The 22250-nt window shown below is 42.8% G+C and overlaps 1 protein-coding gene across 1 annotated transcript in view; it reads left to right on the top strand.

Moving 5' to 3' along the window:
• Positions 1-10197, top strand: part of CCDC93 (coiled-coil domain containing 93) — a 75008-nt gene extending 64811 nt beyond the window's left edge. Inside the window, exons 20-23 of the mRNA XM_014531715.1 lie at positions 862-899; positions 3108-3192; positions 4952-5065; positions 9803-10197. Coding sequence (XP_014387201.1) covers positions 862-899; positions 3108-3192; positions 4952-5065; positions 9803-9856 — 291 coding nt within the window. The 3' untranslated portion in view covers positions 9857-10197. The remainder of the gene's footprint in view (positions 1-861; positions 900-3107; positions 3193-4951; positions 5066-9802) is intronic.
• The last annotated feature ends 12053 nt before the right edge of the window (positions 10198-22250 follow it).

The raw sequence follows: 22250 nt of genomic DNA, 5'->3' as shown, positions 1-22250 counted from the left end.
CTGTTAAATCGAGTTGTTTACCCATATCTTCAGAAAAAAATCACTTCTGTTGTGGTAAACAACCTGCTTCCCTATTTATAATGGTCTGGCCCTCTAGCAACTTAAGCATGAAATTATAGCTAATTTGTCAGGTAGTCATAATCTGGCCACTCAGTGTATAATTTCCATGTTACAGATTGAACCTGAGGTCCAAGTATAGTAAGGGCTAAGTCCTGAGCTTACAAGTTAAGTTAGTGACACGGCAAAAAGGAGGAACTAGGTTTCCAGTTTCTCTGGACTCAGAGCTCTGCCCTGGACTGTGTCATTGGGATAGATGAAGAGGCATACTGTGCAGCTGAAGGCAGTTCCCACGAGAATGGAGGCCTTGAACGATGCACTCTCTGTGGAGCCTCTCAGAGCCCCAGCAGCTGGCCACATTGGCAAAAAGGTTTTGTGGGAAGGAATAGGATGGACAGTGTTCTCACTCCCCACCCTGATGAACCCTGTGCTCCACTGACAGCCTTCAAAATAAATTGCAAAGTTTGCAGGACAGAAAGGGCAGTGGTGGCAGTTTGCCCAAAGAGCCCTAATGTTAGCTCAGCATCTTCTCTGTGGGGATTTAGGTTCCTTCAGAGAGCCCTCTTCCTACATTCCTGTGGCCATAGAGTGTCCAGGTAGATTTTCTGGGGAAAAACAATAGGGCTAAGAACGTGTTGCTGTTGGTGTTTTTTTCATGCGGCTTTCATCTCCATGAACAAGGTGTGCTCTTTCAGAAGCACTGTCCAGAGTAGGACAGACTTTCAGGGGTTGAGGCAGCACAAGGATCTTTTCAGTCTTTTGCTTATTGTTTTTTCTTTCTTTTTTTTTTTCTTTCTTCCTCAGATTAGCCTGCTGAACTCAATTCATGAGAACTTCTCACAGTGAGTACTGTCAGACTGTCAATCCCCCTCTTTGTCAGACTTGTGTGCCCTCCACTTTTCTCGGCTCACCTTAGTGCTGCAGTAGTGCACTGAGCAAGACTTAGTGCTCATGTGTGATGCTGATCCTTCACCCCTGCTGCTAAGTGCAAATGTGCACAGCCCTTGAGTTCTTGCAAAAATACAGTGATATTAGAGTGAATTTTAAAAACAAGGAATAGCTTAGGGAAAAGTTAACTTTCAAATTAGTTGACTGTGCCCAACTATAATCTCTGTATATTACTTTTGTCCTGCTATGATTAGATTAATACCAGTTTTTCTTGAGGACATAGAGATGTTTTAAAATTTAGGTAATGAAATTATATATTTTTTAATCCTTACCCAAGGGTATGTTTTTATTGATTTTAGAGAAAAAAGAAGGGAAAGAGAGGCATCGATGTGAAAGAAACATCAATTGGTTGCCTCCTGTACACATCCCAACTGGAGATTTAACTGGCAACCTTTTTTTTTTTCCCTGTTGATGTACAGGACGATGCTCCAACCAACTGAGCCACCCAGATGGGATATAATCTGTATAATTTTTAAAAGATTTTTAGAAATCTTCTGGTTGACTTTGTTTGAAGTTACTGTGCATCCTCTAAAGTACTTTATTCAGATAGGAATTTTTTCTCCAAAAACTGGATGTACCAAACTGATACATTGAAATCATACCAGCCTTGAGGCATGCATGCCCATTGGCCCACCCACCCTCCAGGCAGCTCCAGGGCCTGATGTCTGTATAACAGGCTTCCTTTCCTTCCAGCACAAATCTCTACTAGGTGACTAGTAACTTAAGATCTTAATAGATTACAAGCTCTAAATTTTAAGCTTAATTTCTAATTGAAAACACCCATAGCTCCCTGATAAAAATTCAGTTAGTGACTTAAAATCTTGTGACATTTCTAAAAATATGCCTTCATCTTTCCTTTCTGGCCATTGAGAGAGCCTGCAGTTTGGGTGTTTTTGTGATGAGTGCTGTTGACATTTTTTGGAAGAATTCCTAATCATGGTATGCATGTGCTCTGACCCCTCTGATGTCACTTCCTCTGTGGAACTGGAGGCGAAGGGGAATATTTTAGGACATCAGGGAATCTACTCATTTATCTGCTGCTTCTAGAAATACCAGGTTTCCCAGCCTGGTTTTAGGGAAATCTCTGAATATGTCTACTAATCTTGAGCAGTGTCTCAAATCCTCAGATTTTTAAGAACTAATAAATGAAATTCATTTCTTTTTTTAAAATATGTTTTTATTAATTTCAGAGAGAAGAAGGGAGAGGGAGAGAGAGAGATAGAATCATCGATGCGATCTAACCCACAACCCAGGCATATGCCCTGATAGTGACCTCCTGTGCATGGGGTGAAGCTCAACCATTGAGCCACACTGGCCAGGCAAAATTCATTTCTTTTTTTTCTTTTTCTTTTTTGAATTTATTTTATTTTATTGTTATTTTTTAATTCTTTATTGTTCAAAGTATTACATATGTCTCCTTCTTCTCCCATTGACTCTCCCCGGTTGTTCCCATCCCCGAGGACATGTTCTCACCCCCTACTGTCTGTGTCCATGGGTTATGCTTATATGCATGCATACAAGTCCTTTGGTTAATCTCTCACCCTCCCCCCCATTCCTCCCCTGCCTTCCCTCTGAGGTTGGATGGTCTGTTCGATGCTTCTATGTCTCTGGATCTATTTTAGTTCATCAGTTTATGTTCATTATATTTCACAGATGAGTGAGATCATGTGATATTTATCTTTCTAAATTCATTTCTTAAGCAGTACCTACTATCATTCAAGGTAAAAAAGTTTTTGTTAGGGATTGTCAAGGGCGGGGAAAAAAGGAGACATGTAATACTCTCTGTAATACTTTAAGCAATAAAACAATTTTAAAAAGTTTTTGTTAATTTTAGTGGAATTTTAATTAAAGAAAATACATGTTACTGAAGAAAATTGTAGGAAAAATGAAAAAAAATTAATACTCAATTGTAAAATCAGGTTCATTTTTATGCCTTCAGAGTTTAGAATTCTTAACTTTCTGGGCTTTCCACAGGTCCACTTGCAAAAGCCTAGTTGCCTCTTGGAGCATCATCTGGGTACCCCAGACTGGGCTGACTCTGGTACCTCCCCCTTATTCAGAGCCCTATGTGCTGGTCATACCTCTGCTCGTTTTTCTTTCAGAGCCATGGCTTCCCCTGCTGCCCGGGACCAGTTTTTACGTCAGATGGAACAGATCGTCGAAGGAATTAAGCAAAGTAGAATGAAGGTTAGAAGGCGGGTTTTACACTGGCGATGGAGAAGAAAAGGCCCTGGGAAGAATAGGCTTCTTCTGGTTGTTCTTGGTTGTATGCTCTCAGTCCTGAAGACATCTTCATGCCTCTGCAGGGGCAGGGCTAGCTCCTAGGACCACCTGCACTGCTGGTCCAAAGGCAGCTCTTAGGAATATCTCCCACGATTGAACACCTGCTTTGTGCCGAGGACTATGCTAATCCTCTTAACGCCCTCCTAAGTGAGTGGTGTCATACCCATTTACAGATGAGAAACCAACTTCATCAGCATCACTTCCTCACTGCATCTTTGGTTCCTGACATTCTGCCATTAAAGATTGATTCCTTAGGATCTCGGGCGCATTGTAGTTTTCAGGAACCTCCTATAAAAAAAAAATGCAATAATTGCTGAACTGAATTCTACTAAAGTGAGAGGATATTGAATGCCTCAGAAGTCAAATAGAAAGTAGAGGAACTGAAAAGGGTGGGAGCTCCAGAGGTTGCTTTTCAGATAATCACCCAGTAGCACGTGGTTTTCCTCGTTGTGGCTCTGCATATGGGCCCTTTTGTCAGTGGCTAAGCAGATTTGCTGACTGTTTAAAAGCCAGACACAGCTGCAGTTTCCTGTTAAAAAAAAAATGTATCACACCATACGGTCCTCAGGCAAGACTGTAGAACCACCTGGGGACTTAGGGTATCTGCTCTAATGATCTTGGGGCAGAGTGGTCCAGTGAGTGATGCCAGAACGTAAACAAATGGAAGAAAGGGTTGCCTGTGGGACCTGTCATAAAAACCCACTCAGAAGACAGACATCCAGGCTGCTATGCTCTCATCTCACAAGTGATGAACTAACTGAGGGCAAAATCCCTCCGTATCGTTTTCCCTGTAGAAAAATACTATTCTCAAAGGAGAAAAAAAAAAGGTGTCACTAGTGACAAGACTTTTCATCCACAAAAGTGAGAGCTGGTGTGAGGCAGCGCTTGCCTGAACACAGATACTTAACCAAGGTGGGATGGGCTCTCTTGCAGAGAATGAATGGAGTCCCTTTTTGATGGTCTGGGGTATGAGGTAGGTGGAGAGCAGAGAACCTGGCTAACCATGAGCCTGTCTCAACCCACATCTCAGTGTGGTGGACCTTCCCACCCTGCCATGCTCCTCCTCAGCTGCTCTTGCTAACAGTAAAGAAAACAGAAACTTACTGGAATTTTTCCCTTTGGTTTCTCCTTCCTATTTACTAGGAGATGCCTTCCTGAGGAAGGTATATCCTGACCCCTCATTCTCTCCATCCTCCACCAGGCTTCATGCTGTTGGCCCCTCAGTGCTGGATAATTTCTTGGTGTATAGGGGCTATCGGTGTATTGCAGGATGTTTAGCAGCATCCCTGGCTTCTACCAGTAGATACCAGTAGCACCGCTTCCTCAAGTTGTGACAATCTAAACTGTCTCCAAGACATTACCAACTATCCCCTGGGGGCAAAATAGCTTGGTTGATTGTGACTTGTTTTTAGTCACACACACAAAAAAAAAAACACAATGAAAATGGAGCAGTTAATGCCCAGTGATAGGAAAAGTGCTGAATAAATAGAACCTTTATGCACTATCATGTAAGTAAATAAACCAACCTCAAAAGTGATATAAAGAAGGAAAATACTGGAAGGAAATCTATAAAAATACTAGTAATAGTTGCCTTTTGGATGTTGCCAACAGCCCTTGGTCAGAACATGTCTTTTCATTACCATTTCCCAAAATGTTTCAACAGATGGAAAAGAAGAAGCAAGAGAACAAAATGAGAAGAGACCAGTTGAATGACCAGTACTTGGAATTGTTGGAAAAACAGAGGCTATATTTTAAGACTGTGAAAGAGTTCAAGGAGGTAAGAGGGAGATTGGCCGGGCTTGTATAGCTGTGGGGAGATTTATGTTCACTTCCAGATGAGCCTTTAGAAACCAGAGCACTTCCTTGGTTTTCTACTGGTCTGTGATGGGAAAGAGAAGGTGGCAGTGAGATCTGACTGTGAAGGGTGGCATCGGGGTAGGTAGGGATTGCCTTGTTCTGAAGCCATCCTGAGGCTCTAATTGAATGTTCCAGGAGACTTCACATCTTTTTTCATTTTCCTAACACTTAACAAGCACATTAAATTTATAAAATGGCAGCATCAGCCCACCTCACGGGCCACCTAGAAACAATGTTTGTTATAGATTTAGACCTAGATCTTTTCTCCCCTCAACCTTAGGATGGGGGTGTGGGGGAACCTTGAGAAGCCGTGTAGGATGAGTGAACTTTGAAGTGTGCCAGGCTTGGGTTGGAATCCTACCTTTACCACTACCAGCTGTGCCCTTGGGCAGTTACTTAGCCTTAATTTCATCATCGGTGAGTTCTGTTGGGTCAGATGAGAGACGATTGCATCTAGCACTGTGTCTAGCACCTGTGACACCCACCAGTCGCTGAATTTCATTTGTCCCTGTCTTTTCTTCCCTGCATTTGGGCTGGGTTACTCTCCACTGTTCCAGAAAGAAAAATGTATGCCCTTTACTTAAGAGATCTTCCAGAAAGGAGACTACTTTGTCACTTCCCAGATCTCAGCAGCTTTATTTCCAGGAATATCTACCCCCATTCTAACCTAAATCCATGTGGTTTAAGTGAGTTTAAAGGTTGCTGAAAATACAGAGGCACTAAAGGTAAGTTGTATCTTGGTGTTTGGTCTACAGAATAAAAAAAATACTAGTAATCTTTCCATAGTGATAATTTTGTTCTTGTACAGTTTTAAGACCTTCCTTCCTTCCCTCCTTCCTCATTTTTTTCTTTCCCTACTTCTCCTTCCCCTTTTTGTAGTTTAGCTTTTGGGAGCCACGGGCATTTCAGAATCTTTCATCTTTTCACTAAGTGTTCTTCCAGCCCCTACCATGCATGACCTGGGGGATGTATCAGGTTGTGAAACAGATTCGGTCAAGAAACTTATGTCGTGATCTCAGGGAGACATGACAAGCGAGGAAACAAGCCGTAATAAACTAGTAATAATAAGTAATTTCAGTCTTCGCCGGAGGGGAACTAATGTACATGTTGTGGTAGGAAAGGTTTCTCTCAGTTTGGAAGGACTTGGCCATGGGCAGAGCAAGAGTCCTTCAGCCAGGGAGCAGCCCCGAGAAGGCCTAAGGCTGGGCAGCGTCAGACAGTGACCCAGCAAGGTGTTCCAGGTCCGGCTGGAGCTGCAGTTGCGGAAGGGCCAGTGAGTGAGCTGGCAGGGAACAAACAGGGACTCTTTTCCCTTTAATTCAAGTAACTCACAAAGAGAGAAGGCCCAGAGGATAAGCATTACATTTCAAATATTGCTTGCACATGCCAGCACTGCCCTGCAGAAACAAAAAACAAGTAAGTTGGGAAGGATAAGTATGTGTTGTCAAAGTCAAAGCAAATAAAAGTGAAATGGAAAAGTTCATTCTTGTACCACAGGCTCGCGGGGCTGAAGACTTAGGGTGACCTCCAAAGATAGATGTTCCTTCCTACCAAAGTTTCCTTCAGGTGCATTAAACATCAAGACTTCTGTGTTCCCACCACCTGAGACAGTTCTCTCCCAGCAGAGACGCGGGTGGGGCCTTCAGAGCCAGGGAAGGCCCCTAGACCAGGTGCTTGCCATGCCTCAGTGTTCTTCCCTCCAAAGCAAGCTGGAAACAAAGGGAGGAGAAACGTAGTATGTTCTTCAGACAACTAAATGTTTTCTATTTAACGACCTCACCTCTGTAAAAATAGCATGGCCTCTTGGTTTTTTTATGTTAAAATTACCTTCATCTTATAAAATAAGGGTGATCGTGCATTGCTCTTTGGTTGTTACAAAATTTTTAATTTGGCAACCATATATCGGTGTTCTCAAACCTTAAACTTTCTTCCACAAGCTCCTCTGAGGTGACTTGGGGCCACCATAGGAGTTGAGGAGGAGGTGGTGATGGTGGCTTGCTTGCTGCTCCTCAGACCTTCAGCCAGAGTAATTCTGATATTTTACATGCTGCAGTTCCAAATAAGATCTCATTTGGGGTAGAAAACTAGTTTGAAAGTTGGACTTTCATCCCAGGGTGGAGTCTTCTCCCAGAACCTTCTCTGTCTTGCTTTCTTTACCTGCCTCTTGCCCACAAGCTTGGTCTTCTACTCCCGAATTCTGAATTCCCACCACATCCTGGTCCCAGCACCTGTGCTGGGCAATAATGACTCGTCATGCAGAGCACAGTATTATTGTCCAGAACCTCACCTCTCTTTATTGCATGTAGTTTGCTCCACATTAATTGAGCACATTAATTCATGCCCTCACCCTGGGAAAGTTTGTTAATAACAGGTCTGCCAGGAAACTACACATACTCTGAAATCACAAATCACCTTAATCACAGTATTATATCAATTAATTGTGTTGCTAAACCACATCTCTGACAAGGTCACCAAACCAAGATTTAAATTGTAGCCCAGCATTGAAGCCTGAAGCTGGCTTTGCACACATAATCTTGAGTGAGCAGATGTGCTGTTTCTGGCGCATAGCAGGCCCCTATGGTTTTAAGCAAGAAAGAAACAGGCAAGGAGACATTTTCCCTTTTATTCTAGAAAAAAAAATGTCTACAGGACTCTTTCTGTCAAACAGTGTCATTCTGTAGTCTCCCAAAAGGCTCCTAGTAGCTTGCATGGGACTTCCTCAGTACACACACCCACGGGGTGACAGCCCGGATGGCTCTCCTGACAGCTCAGGCTTCTCTCCGTGTGGTATGACGCACAGAATCACCCCTGCTGAGGCTCTGCCACAGTGGGTTCAGGCTTCTGTGTTGTTTTTGCCTCATTTTTAGAAGGTGAAGTGTGTGAAGATTAAAGCTAATTTCTTTATTCATTATTTTGTTTTATCTTTTGTGGGAATTTTAAAAAATACACAGAAGTATCGAAAAGTACTATAAAAATACGACTATCTACTTGTTCTTGTTCCATCTCTACCCCTCCCTAATTTGGGAGGTGGGGAGACTGGAAGGTTTTCTCCCAAGCAAATTTCAGTAACTAATTTTTGAAAGGAAAACTTCACCATTTTTCTGTATCCACCCCCAAGAAAAATTAACTGGCTCCCCCTCCAAAAGTATGTGCTCAAGAAGTGTCTGAGCACCTTGCTTCTGACAGAAGAGTTCCGCCTTACCCCAGTCCAAGAGCCTGGCTAGGCCTCGGCGCGGAGTGAGAGATGAGTGTAAACCCTACAGTGAGCTGGCATTTGTCTTAATGAAACCAGCGCTGTTGCGGCCGTGAGCCATGATGCTGCCAGAAAGAGCAAAGGGCCTCCAGAGAGCTGGGAGCACCTAGGCCTAGGGAGGAGATGGAAACACTGACATTGGGGTCTTGTATGCAGAGGGTTCAAGGGTGAAAGGAAGTTTTTCTTCCACATTAATGGGTCTCCAGGGAAGCATGGCTGCTAGAGGCCTGGCCCTCAAGCTCAACCTCTCCAGCCTCTTCCTACTATCATGTTCACCTCTCAGTTTAAAGCAGAGCTCCTTGTGACATGACCCAGAGAAGGGGTGGAGATTTTGTTGCTGTTGCTGTTAATCATCTCCTGAGGGTATTTTTCACATTGCTTTTCAGAGAGAGTGGAGGGGGGGCCGGGGAGGAGGCTGGTGGGAGGGACATCGATGTGAGAGAGAAGCATGGACTGATTGCCTCCCAAAAGAGCCCCACTGGGGGCGGGAGCGAACCGCAGGTAGAACAAGTAGATAGTCGTGTTTTTACAGTATTTTTCTCTATTTCTGTGTCACGGGAGCATACGTGCCCTTGACTGGGAATCGAACCCAAGACCCTTCACTGCGCAGCCGGTGCTCTAACCACTTGGAAACACTGGCCAGGGCAAGGGGTGGAGATTTTTGCTAGCAGATGGATGTGTCCTGAGCTATGAAAGCCAGTGGGAACAAGAGGGCAGGACGACACAGTGAGAAGCCTTTGAAGATGTCTGAAAAATGGAATATAAAATAATACAGAGGTGACCTCATACCACTGTATGTCAGTTACACAGGCAGGGGATGGGGCCAATGACCTCCCTCAGTAATGTCCCTCAGCACACAGTAATAGATCTCACACAGCTCATTCTTAAGCGGGAAGGTGTCCCCTGATGCATATTTCTCATCTTCTGTGAGTTTCTGTCTTTCTTCAAGTTAAGGATATTCTTAACCTTCACTATTGTCAGAGTAAGAACTTTGCTACTGCTTCACCTGCTGTGCTCCTTAGTCTGTCTCCAAGGACCTCCCCTTCTCTCCTTGCTGCCTGTAGTAATCCAGGATTGGCACATAACTCTGCTTTCAGCTTCTGTCCCCTGGAAGGTTTTACAGGCTTCAGGAAGTCTTTTGGAGTGACAGTGCCTAGTCTTGTCATCCTGTTTTCAATCTGACAGTGCAGACAGTGGTTGTCTCATAGCTAATTTGGTATTGAAGGTTAGCATGTCGCCCGGAAATTTCACCACACTGGTGACAACGTGGTGGGAGGCTGGTTTAGTTGGTCAGCAGTTGTCTCCCGTGGGACTGGGGGAAGGATAGCAAGACCATCTGGACCTCACATGGGTGCTAATGTAGCCACCGCCTTTCTGTACACACTCTCTCTGCTTCCACTCCAGGAGGGCCGCAGGAACGAAGTGCTGCTGTCCAAGATGAAAGCCAAGGCCTCCTGAAAACTCCCAGCCATCATCGGACATCATTGATTTATTGTGAACACCATGTATCAGCTACAAGATCATGAGATGGTTCAGAATGCTACGGTAGAGAGATGCAGTGTAATGATTTCCACACCCTGGATATTTTCTCTCTCCTGTTGGCTTCATTCCAACTCTGTGATGGTCGTTGATGGAATCAGACAGTGTAAACATTGTGGCTTAGATAACACTCATCCTCTGCAGAAGTGTGGGCAGTATTTGTTCTCTGTGTCGATTCAACTTGTATTTCTCCAGTAACTTTGCACATATGAAGGTACCTGTATGGACTCTGAATAAAGAGAAATTCATTTGTTCAGCAAGTATTAATTGAACAACCGCTGACAAGTAAGCATTGAGGGAGATGGAAGTATCAAACACAGTCCCTGCAGTCGGGCACCCGGCAAGTGGGCCAGAGAGCAGATACAGCTGCATGACCCCAGAGCTTGGCCACCTTGGATTTTCTTTAGTAAACAAAGGCTTTACAGCTGAGTGAGCAACCCATGGGAGTGCTGGTCACTTGAGCCCTTCACTTGCCTGTGGTGCCTTTTGTTCCTGGGTCCTCCTATTGCCACCCAGCAGGCTTCATGGTGTGCTAACTAAAGAAAACTCAGTGTCTGCTATTGGTTTAATCCTTACTTACTACTCAAGTTCATTTCACCAAGCATTGAAAACTGGCCTCACATTGAGGACTTAAATAAGAATGACATCTTTTCATGCTCTAGTTCTCATTTCAGTTATAGCAACATGTGGATGGCCTTGTGCATCCCCTCACTCCTCGTGCCTTACACTGTGGAAGGGCCATGGTCTGAGCCCTGAGAGGAGACACACCATTCGCTGCAGTCCAGGGAAGGACGTGATAAATCGCAGAGTGACAGGCAGTGAGCTGATGTCAGGAGAAAGAGCAGTGAGGTGTGCAGAGATCCAGGAGACTCGTGGCGGAGCCAGGCTCTGGGCTGCATATGAATGGGTCACACCATTTTAATAGGCACAAATAGGAGGGAAGGCCATTTTGGATAAAGATATGATTCTGACTAAACATTCCAGAGGGCATGGGAGAGTACAAGGCATGCTGGAAGAGCATTGGATGGGCTGGTCTCTGTGCAAGAGGCTTTAGAGACCAGTCCAGAAATATGGACTAGGACCAGCCTTTGGAGGGGCTTGAAAGGAAGGCTGAAGAGTTGACTTGATCCTCTGGAAATGAGCAGGCCAAACTAGACACTGCTCCTGCCCCGGCCCCAGCGATCGGTAGCTCAGTCAAGTCCAGGAAGCCCCAGTGTGAGGTTTGCACTTCATTCTGCATAAACCTTGCACACATACCGTCAGTTTGTAGACCTCTCTAATTGACAACTTTTTGAGGAGTTAGAGATTATTCAGATATTTGTCAGAAGGTGGTAGGGAAGAGTAGTGGGTGACATTCTGGGGTTACTGTAGGCCACCTCTCTGTGTTGTTGGGAAAAGTATGGTATGACCTATCCAAAGTGGGGTCGTTTATGTTGGGCTGTGTTTCTAAAGAGTTTTATTTGGTTTGGTTTGGTTTTGGTGCAGGGAGGTCTCAGTAGAGTCTTTTCCCTTTTTTGTCACCTACAAGGCCTAATACAAATAATAAATTAGTTTCCAGTCCTTGAACACATTTTGAATCAGCAGAAGCCAGTCTAGAGAATTCCATGTTTGTACAGTTGACTTACAGAATAGATGGTACCTTTGTGAGTAACGGGACATTAGTGTGCTTTACACTCAGGCCTTAGGGGCTGAGGAGGTGCCCCAGGCCCATGATATCAGAAGCCAGCAGGGGTTTCTTTCAGGACCACATCCTTCCCTGTATGGCTGGGGATTCTGCCAAGCCCACATGCTTCCCAGAGACAAGAAAGAAGAGGGGAAGCATCCTTAAGTGGCTTTTATGAAACATGTGCATTGGAGGAATGAGATTTCCCCAGCAAGCATGCACTGTCCAGGGCCACCCATGCCCTAGGGTTCTCAGCCAGCCTCTGGGCTGGGAGCTCCCCTATTCCCACATGTGTCTCATGCAATACATGTAGCTGCTTTGGTTTAAACCAGAATTGAAGCTGCTGTGAGCGGGACAAACTAGAAGAGGCATCTGGGGAGACACCTGGGACATATCTCTTACTGTTCTTGGCCTGGGTTCAGTCTCCCATGGTCACTGGGGTCAGCTACCAGCACTCTTAAGGAAGGTTCCCAGCATTAGAGAGCAGCTGCTACAGTTACACATGAATTGTCTTGCTTTTTTTACAGGTAGCGTAGATTCCAAGGTTGTCGGGACTAAGATCTTGTTAGAGTTGGGAGCCTGTGGTTTTAACTGGGTTCTGGTTTGTAGTCCCTGTTCTCTGGGTAGCTGGGTCCTGCCAGCAGAACCAGGAGGCAGAGGGACTGGCCCAGGCTGAGGAAGTTCTCCCTAGCAAACACCTTAGCTCTTGGGACCTCCTGAAACCAGGAGCAAGGCCTGGGAGAAGGCCTCAGGCAGCCCTCTTACTACCTCACAAAGTGGCCTCTGGCTATAACATCGATGGCCCTCACTTATTTAGTGACCAAGGCAAACTTTCCTGAAAGGGCACTTTGGACAGTAAGGAGTGGTCTGTAAACCTGGTCCTCCTTGATTTCTGTCACCTCAGCTGGCCATCTTGTCCTCTCTGCAGGTGACTAATGATCAGTGTAAGAGGGAACTAGATATTCTAGAAATAAATCTTTATAATTTTACTAAAGGCCCTGGTGCACAAAATTCATGCACCTGGGGGGGCGGGGAGCATCCCTCAGCCCAGCCTGCGCCTTCTTGCAGTCCGGGAGCCCTCGGGGGATGTCCAACTGCCGCAGAGGCGGGTGAGGCTCCCACCACCACCACTGCACTCATCAGCCGTGAGCCCGGCTTCTGGCTGAGTGGTGCTCCCTCTGTGGGAGGACACTGACCACCATGGGGCAGCTGCTGCATTGAGTGTCTGCCCCCTGGTGGTCAGTGTGCATCATAGCGACCGGTCATTCCACCATTCGGTCAATTTGCATATTAGCCTTTTATTATATAGGATTTTTACATTACTGTTTGCATTCTATATTATCTTGTATTAGTTTCATGTATACAGTATAGTGGTTAAACAACCATATACTTTAAAGTATTTTCCCTGATATTTCCAGTACCCACCTGGCACCATACACAGTTATACAGTAGTATTGACTGTACTTTACATCCCTGTGACTATTTTGTAACTACCAATTTGTACTTCTTAATTCCCCTTCACCTTTTTCACCCAGTTTCCCTCTCTGACAACTGTCAATCTGTTCTCTGTATCTATGAGTCTGTTTCAATTTTGTTTATTTTGTTTTAGATTTCACACATAAGTGAAATGTGGCATTTGTCTTTCTCTGACACACATTTCACTTAGCATAATACCTTCTAGGTCCATCCAAGAAATAAATCTTACCATACTGTCAAAAATGGTAAGATTTTATTTTATTTTTTTATGGCTGAGTAATATCCCATGTGTAAATATACCACAACTTTTTTATTTACTCATCTAATGATGGGCATTTAGGTTGCTTCTGTATCTTGGCTATTGTAAATAGCGTTACAGTGAATATAGAGGTGCATATATTTCGAATTAATGTTTTGGATTTTTTTGGATACATACCCAGAAGTGGTATTGCTGGGTCATTAGGCAGCTTTGCTTTTAATTTTTTGAAGAAACTCCATGCTGTTTTCCACAGTGGCTGCACCAATCTGCATTCCAGCAACAGTACATAACGGTTCCCTTTTCTCCACATACTTGCCAACACTTGTTGTTGATTGATTTATTGATGATAGCCCTTCGGACACGTGAGGTGATAGCTCAATGTGGTTTTAATTTGCGTTCCTCTGATGAGTAGAGACATCGAGCATTTTTTTTTCATATGTCTATTGGTTATCTGTATGTCCTCCGTGGAGAAGTGTCTGTTCAGATCCTCTGCCCATTTTTTAATTGGAATTTTTGTGTGTGTATTGAGTGGTATGAGTTCTTTATAAATTTTGGATATTAACTCATTTTCAGGTGTATCATTAGCAAATATCTTCTTCCATTTCAGTAGGTTGCCTTTTCATTTTTGGGGGGTACTCTCTGTGCTTCTGGATTGGTGTTTCTTTTTTTTCACCAGATGAGGGAAGTTTTCAATCATTATTTCTTCAAACTAGGAGCCTAGTGTGCAAAATCGCACAACCTGCCCACCCACCCGCCGCCTTGCCTTGACACCCAAACCTCTCCACGCAGAGCTCCAGCGTGCCTGGCCCAGCCCCCCAACCCCTCTGGCCTTCTCTGGCTGCTTCAAGCCCCGCCCTCAGTCCCTTGAGTTGCGTTGGACTGGTCCCGCCTTCTCCAGGCGCCTCCTTGCTTCCTCCCTGTCTCCGGAGCAATGCGGCAGCTCTGCCCCGTCATGGTGCTGGAGGAGAGCTTGGAAACCTCCCGCCTGCTGCCTGTGCTCCTTTCCCAGGCAGGTGAGCGGCGGGGCACTCTGAATGTGAGCGGTGGGTGGCAAAGGACTGGTGAGGGGAGCGCTACGGGCTCTCACCCCCCACCCTCCCGGGCATGGGCCTCCTCCGGGCGCCTCCCCACTTCCACCTTGTCTCCGGGAGCCGTGCATACGCAAGCAGCCTCCTCCTTAGTGGTCGTAACTGGGACAGTGTTAGGACCAATTAGCATATCACCTCTTTATATATATAGATAGGTTCTCAATCCCTTGCTCTCTTCTTTTTCTGGTACTTCTGTGATGTGGATGTTGTTACACTTGTTTTCCCAGAGGTCCCTTAAACTACCCTCATTTTTTAAAATACTGTTTTTGCTGCTCTGATTGGGTATTTTCTACTACCTTCACTTCTAAATTGCTAATTCAGTCCTCTGCTTCATCTAACCTGGTGTTGGATTCCTTCTAGTGTGTTCTTCATTTCAGATATTGTATTCTTAATTTCTGACTTTTTTTTATGGTTTCTATGTCCTTTTTTTAATGCTTACCTTCTCTTTAAATTCTTACTGAGATCATCCACTCTTCCCCTAAGTTCCTTGCACATGTTTATAACCATTGTTTTAAACAGTATCTGATGGATTTCTTGCCTCTATTTCATTTAGTTCTTTAAATGGAGATTTTCCCTGTCGTTTCATGGGGTATGTTTTTTTGTTTTCAGATGAGGATATTTTTCAGGAGAATCAATGTGGGGATTTCTTGTATCCTCTAATTTAGCCATCTTAAAGTTTCTTGATCCACTCATACAAGAAGGTACAGTCAAACCTTGGTCCTCAAAGATCTCCTATCTCAGATAATTCACTTCTCAACCTGACCACCCTTTCATGCTGATACCTGTATGATCAGTTATATGTATCTCAGGTGACAAAGGGAAGAATGAGCGAATATGAGTCAGTTTACAGCTAAACCTCACATTAATATCTCAGGAAATTGTGCTGTGAATATTTTTGTGTTTTTTTTTGCTTTCATTTTTACTAAATTTTCATTTTTACTATACATTTTATTTCCTTTTTGTTAAATGTTTACTTACATTTCATATTCTTTTTGTTTTCAAAGTGTTTATAGATCAAACAGTACATTAGATATGTACTATACATAAGAAAGGTTAAAACGGAATCCTATGGGGGTTTGGAACATAATTAATTCAATTTACATTATTTCTAATGGGAAAAAATTGATTTGATTTTCAAATAGCCTTCTGAAATGAAGTAAGTTCAAGAACTGAGGTTCTGTATATAACACACATCTTTTACTTGTGCATTTCATATATATTTTTCTCTTTTATCTGCAGCTTTAGATAAATGCTGAACATACTTCTGTGGAAGACTTACAGCAAACTGTCAGAATCTCAAGGTGATTCTGTCTTCCTCTAATCTTAATGCTGACATTTTACAACTTCTATTATTTTTGTGTAATATATCAACATAAGTCAAATTGTCATTTGTTTGCTCTTATGGTATCAGTAGTATCAATACCATCTTCTTGTTTTCCAGTTGCTGGCTTTATTGCTCCTTCTCTCCCTCCCTCCCTCCCTTCCTTCCTTCCTTTTTTTAAAAATATTTAATGTTGAGAGTATTACAGATGTCCCTCTTTTTTCCCTCTATTGCCCCCCTCCACCCAGTTCCTGCCCCACCCCAGGCCTTTACCACCTTATTGTCTGTGTCCATAGGTAATGCATATACTAGTATGTATATAAGTTCTTCGATTAATCTCTTCCCACCCCCTCTCTCCCCTTCCCTCTGAGATTCGTCAGTCTGTTCCATGTTTCCATGCCTCTGATTATATTTTATTCATCAGTTATTTTTGTTCGTTAGATTTCTTATTCATTTATTTTGATTTTTAGATTCAGTTGTTGATAGATAAGTATTTATTGCCATTTTATTGTTCATATTTTTACCTTTTTTCTTCTTCTTCAAGAATATTCTTCAACATTTCATGTAATGCTGGTTTGGTGGTGATGTACTCCTTTAGCTTTTTCTTGTCTGTAAAGCTCTTTATCTGACCTTCAATTCTAAATGATAGCTTTGCTGGGTAGAGTAAAGGTCCTTGCTATTCTCACTTTTAATATTTCTTGCCACTCCCTTCTGGCCTGGAAAGTTTCTTTTGAGAAATCAGCTGATAGTTGTATGGGTGCTCCCATGTAGGTAACTAACTGCTTTTCTCTTGCTGCTTTTAAGATTCTCTCTTTGTCTTTAACCTTTGGCAGTTTAATTATAATGTGTCTTGTATGGGGGTACGTTCTCTCTTCCCACGACCAGCGCCAAAAGAGAGGACGCAGGGGTTCATGAATCTTAAGTAGAACAGGACCAGGGTTAAGGAAGAATGAAAAACAAAACTGATACAGAAATAGAGGGAAAAGCTGGGCCTGGGTGTGGCGTCTTCCCTCTGATAGATGAACAGAGCGCCCTCCCACACCGGTGGGATGTTTATTTATACTCAAAGTAACAGGAAGTTACATCACATCTGAGTGGGCCTTGGGTTTCTGATGACATAGTGCAGCGGTTCTCAACCTGTGGTTCGCACAACTCTTTCACAGGGATCGCCTAAGACCATCGGAAAACACGTATATAATGACATATTGTTTTTGTGATTAATCACTATGCTTTAATTATGTTCAATTTGTAACAATGAAATTGGGGGTCACCACAACATGAGGAACTGTATTAAAGGGTCGAGGCATTAGGAAGGTTGAGAACCACTGACATAGTGAGATCCACCCCCCTAGCACCTGGGCTGGAAAAGTCAGACTGAGTGGCGTCCTTGCCTCTTGGCTAGGACCGCCTCCAGGGCGTGGCTCTGCCTGTGCCCTGGGTTCAGTTGACAATATTTTTAAGAAGCATGCCCATGTGTCTTGCCAGGGGCCCCCCACAACTCCCCCTATTTTTATATTTAAGCAACTAAAAAGTAAAACTTAATATCAAGAACAGCTTTGACTAAACAAAACTAATAACAACAATATTAATGCAAACACAACAATAATAGAGAAATCAAACTACAGATATGTTAACATTTTTAGCTACTAAATGTAAGTCTGTTTTGCTGCTGGTGTATATTTACTCATAGTCCTTAGACTTGGTTGTGCAAGGTCTTATAGAAGACTGGCAGCTAACCAATATCCGCATAGCCAGAAACATGGTTGAGGCAGTAAATTCCGCCTTCTGCTGGTTTTAGTCGTTAACTTCTTTAGCTGACCCTATGTTGACACCTCAGTCTTTTGCGTAGTTTCGTTTTCTTCTTCCGCATTGCTGTCATCAGGGCAACTCAGTCCCTCGAACGATGGGGCAAGAAGCTTCTCTGGGTCCATCATGGCAACGCGCGTAACACTCTGGCATCCAGATTGGTTGCGCTGCTCCTTCTGGAAAGATACAAAACACACCTCTTCCCCATATTATTATTGAATCTGATAAAACTTTTGTCTGGTTTTTGCTTTCTTCAACCAGGCTAACTTGGCGGAGGCTATGGTACAGGAGGCCTGATGCCTTTCGGCTGCTGTACAACCCTCTGCATTGCAATTTAAAATGTTTTAAATATAAAGAACATGACTGAGTTTGTATTTGAGGTGACATATAATATCCGTCTCCCCCTTTTTGTTTTAGTAATAGCTCTTTCCACTATTAGTTCCTTTGAATTTTATCCGACCTTCTCTGGTTTGGTCCTGGGCAACCTGCAGCGACACACAGCTGCTGACTGCTAGTATGGCAAGGCGTCCTCATCATTCTCATTTTTGGACTGTTTCTCTTCTGTTGTTCTGAGGCCACTGCTATTTTGTGGCTGAAGCAGTCCTGTCAGTTCCTCTCTGGGATCCATTGTTGTAGGAATCCACATGGGCTTGGAGGAGTTTTCTGGAAATATACAAACATATTCTTGACCAAACGTTAATAAAGGAATCTTTTTTATAAATTAGACTTGGGATCCTTTTAATTTTTGCCCAAACAATTTTCCTTGGCTTATTTTGACACCATGTGTGTTTTCATGGGTGTCTTGCCATCGGCGTTACAAGCGAAAGTTAATTTTAGAGTAACAATCTTGTAATTTAGGCTTAATGTAATTTTCTTACAGGAGATTATTCTACTATTCCTCTATTTTGTATTAAAATAATATAAAGAGGCTTTTGAAAAAAATTTAATGCAGTCTTGATAACTTTAGATTTAATTCTTTGCACAGAAAGATGACTGCTTTGGATACATAGCATGTTAAGCAATTTTTGAACCATCAATAAAAATTTTAGTTAATACTTCAGGAACAGTTTCCTTTACAGTACAATTAAGTTTTCTTGAATATTCATTTATTTCAATTAGCCAATTTAAATTAATTTGAAATAAAGTTTATTATTTAACTTTATTTGTCCTAAGTTATAGGCAATAAATGACATTAATTAAATTTCTGCTATTAATTTTTGAGTCACTTTACACTAGCTATATTCAGGGAGGCAAAAACACAAGTTATTTACCTTTCTATATTAGGCCTAATATATTGATTTTTAATTATAGTCCCTCAGATGCTTGAAGGAAACCTCTCTTTATTTTCTTCCAGAGTAACTTCCAGGCCACACCTAGAGAATTTTCAATCTAAAAAAACCTTTGTCTTTATTATACCAACCAACCTACAGGGCTGCTGCTTGGATACTCAGTCATGTGACTGAATGGTTATATCACAATGACTCTCTTTACATTATGTTGACTATTTATGATTAAATTTAAGGCTTGAATAATAATTTTAGCTTACTCTGTAAATATTAGCATAAGAGATTTCAAAATTTTTAAATTTATCCTTTTTATTAAACTTAGAATTTTATTTTTAAAGAGTATCCCCTTTGGCTTATTTGCATATACAGAGGGATCATGGGTAGTCCCAGTAACTTTCCTAGACTTTACTTGAATTCAATTATAATTTTAGCATATAAAGAATAAATAATATGTAAGATTTTAAAATGAGGCACATAGCTTATTTCAAACATTGTATTGAGCATTGAAAATAATTCATAAACTTCCAATCTGTGAAAAGCAAATACCCAGAGCATCACTGGTAGATGCCCCTCCGGGGGATCCTGACTCTTGGCTTGCCTGGTGTCTGACTGGACACATGCTACCCCTCTGAAAATATCCTGTTTGAACTTGGTTCTGCATAAATTTTTTCTGAAGTAGACTAAAAACTTTCATGACATTCAAGGCATATATATTTAAATAGAACATTGCTATTAATTAATTTTTTAAAATTTATTTGGCAGAGTTTCTTCATGCAACCTCAAGTATATTGCATTGGTCTAATTTAGTTATTTCTTTTTAGGGAGAAGGAATAAATCTTTTTGCATCACCCCAGGGCCCTTTGGGGTGCTACAAAATCTGCCCTTCAGTTACATTCTTGAAGTATTACATTCAGAAAAGCTGTCAAATATATTCAATTTAAAGATTATTAAAAAACTTAAACCGGTTTTTAACACCAAAGACTTGGTCTTGAACACAAAATTAATTACTTTCAATCTGGCCATTGAATTTTTATGATATACCTTGAATGTCAGAGAAACTGTTGGGAGAACACGCCTACTGCCCACCCATTTTCTTGCTGCCTTGCCCCCAAGGGCACAGAAGCTGCAAAGCTGTGGTCACCTTCAGAGAATTTAAAAGACATTTAATACTACTAGGTTATGTAGTCACATTAAATGACTTTCCTTTAGTATTCATGGTGACTGCTATTAATGATTAGATTCAATGCCTGAATAGCATTCTTCAGTTTATCCTGTACCTTTAAAGAATATTTTTATATGGAAGTTTTTAAGAAATTCGAGCTTCTGTTGCTGGCCTTTATTAAAGCCAACTGCTCAAAACATTGGTCTGTCATATAACTGAAATTATATGAGACCTTAATTATATTTTAAAAGCTAATTTATTAAGCAATCACAATAAGCATCTTTATTGAAAAAACGTAGTAAATCTACACTGTTGATTCGTGAGGCATGCATGCGGTCCCACTCTCGGGGCTTCTGTCCCAAAACTTCGCTTTTAAAAACTTTGCTCAAAACTCCGCCTCTGAAATTCCATTCTGCCTAAAAAAGATTTAGCAATTCTGCTAGCATAGGCAGTGAAATTCCCTCAATTAATATATGTAAGCACATACTGGCGGCAGGCAGTAAGCAAACATTCCTTTTGCGATTGGCTAATTCAGAGGGGGGGGCAGGGCTTTGCTGTTTCAAGACGGCTGCCCCCAGGAAAGCCGCAAACCACTCGGCCAAGATGGAGGCCCCAGGGAAGCCACGTGCCATGCTGCCAGGATGGTGGCTGCTTAAGCCCTTTTTTCAGATAGAAAAGATAACTTGCTTATCATTATACTTGGTTAAAAAAGCAGAATTAATCCTCCTTTCTAACTAGATTTAGATTGAAAATTCACTAGAATTATATGACTTCTTAAATCTTAACTTTAATCTTAAACTCTTAAAAGTTTCAATCCTTTTGATAGCGAGACAGAACTCAGACAAACAATATACAAAACAAATCTCAAGACATACGAAACACATCCGACGAACAAATTCAATTTTATACTGTAGACTAGAGGCCCAGTGCACAACAATTTGTGCACTCGGGGAGGAGGGGGGGGGTCGTCCCTCAGCCAGGCCTGTGCCCTCTCCCAGTCTGGGACCCCTCGGGGGATGTCCGGCTTGTTTCGTTCCCGCCTCCCTCAGCCGCCCGGCCTGGGTTGCTGGGTTGTTTCATTCCCGCCTCCCTCAGCCGCCCAGCTTGTTTTTGGCCGCCTGGCTTGCTATGCTTCCAGCCGGTATATGCAAATTAACCATCCTTGTTGTCGGTTAATTTGCATATCGAGCTGATTAGCCAATGGGAGGCGTAGCGAAGGTATGGTCAATTACCATTTTGGCTATTATTAGATAGGATATTTTATAAGGGAAATTTAGATCAACACTTCTATCTTTCGAGAACAGCCTTAACTTCGTGATTGCAAGCCAGCGAGTTTGCTAGAGGCTCGGGGAATTCAAATGCAATTTAACCACATTGTCTCTTGCCACGGCCTGGGCTGTGCCGCGCTGCTCGGGCAGGAGATTCAGAAGACATCTTTCTTTGTCTGGGAATCGCAGAGAAGCCCCTCCGCCATTTTTCCTAAATCTTTAATCCGTCCGCGGCACTATGAGGATACCAAACCACGTCAAAACTACCTGGCATAACTTTCTCTGGGCTAGTTGCCGTCCGGACAATCGCAGAGAAATTCCAGACGCAGTTCTAAGTCAGGCTCTGGGGAAAGGCGGGACAATGTGTCCGCTCTCCCCCGGAGAAAGACCTCAGTAATTTAGCTGAATTCCCGTTTCCAATTAAATCAACAGCATGCTTTTAAAGACCAGACTAAGCTAAACAACAAGCAGATGAAGCGATAATACACACAAGACACAGAACTTAAGAGGACATGCTGTAGCTTTTAAAGCTCACATTTAGAGTAGAGACTTCTTTCCCGAGTCCCTGAATTTCCCAAGTTTTACACCCAGTTGAAAAAAACTACTACACTCCCCCCACTTACCTTAAATATGCGCGTGCACGCCTTCTGGGAACGTGACCCTCGTGGTCCTTAACTGCATCCAGTGTTCAGGATCCCTGTTCGTGGCGGCCAGATATGAGGGTACGTTCTCTCTTCCCGAAACCAGCTCCGAAAGAGAGAACTCGGGGGTTCATGAATCTTGAGTAGAACGCGACGAGGGTTAAGGAAGAATGAAAAACGAGACTGAGACAGAAATAGAGGGAAAAGCTGGGCCTGGGTGTGGTGTCTGCCCTCTGATAGATGAACAGAGCCCAGAGCCAGGGCAGCAACTTTTATTTGTAGCCAAATATCAGGAAGTTTTACTAAGGGTAAATAAAAGGATTGTGTGCATTCTTGTAGCTTC

The sequence above is a fragment of the Myotis brandtii genome, unplaced genomic scaffold, assembly GCF_000412655.1.
Source record: "Myotis brandtii unplaced genomic scaffold, ASM41265v1 scaffold824, whole genome shotgun sequence".
NCBI classification, from domain to species: domain Eukaryota; kingdom Metazoa; phylum Chordata; class Mammalia; order Chiroptera; family Vespertilionidae; genus Myotis; species Myotis brandtii.
Note: the sequence above shows the minus strand (reverse complement) of the source record. Positions and strands in the feature narration are given on the sequence as shown.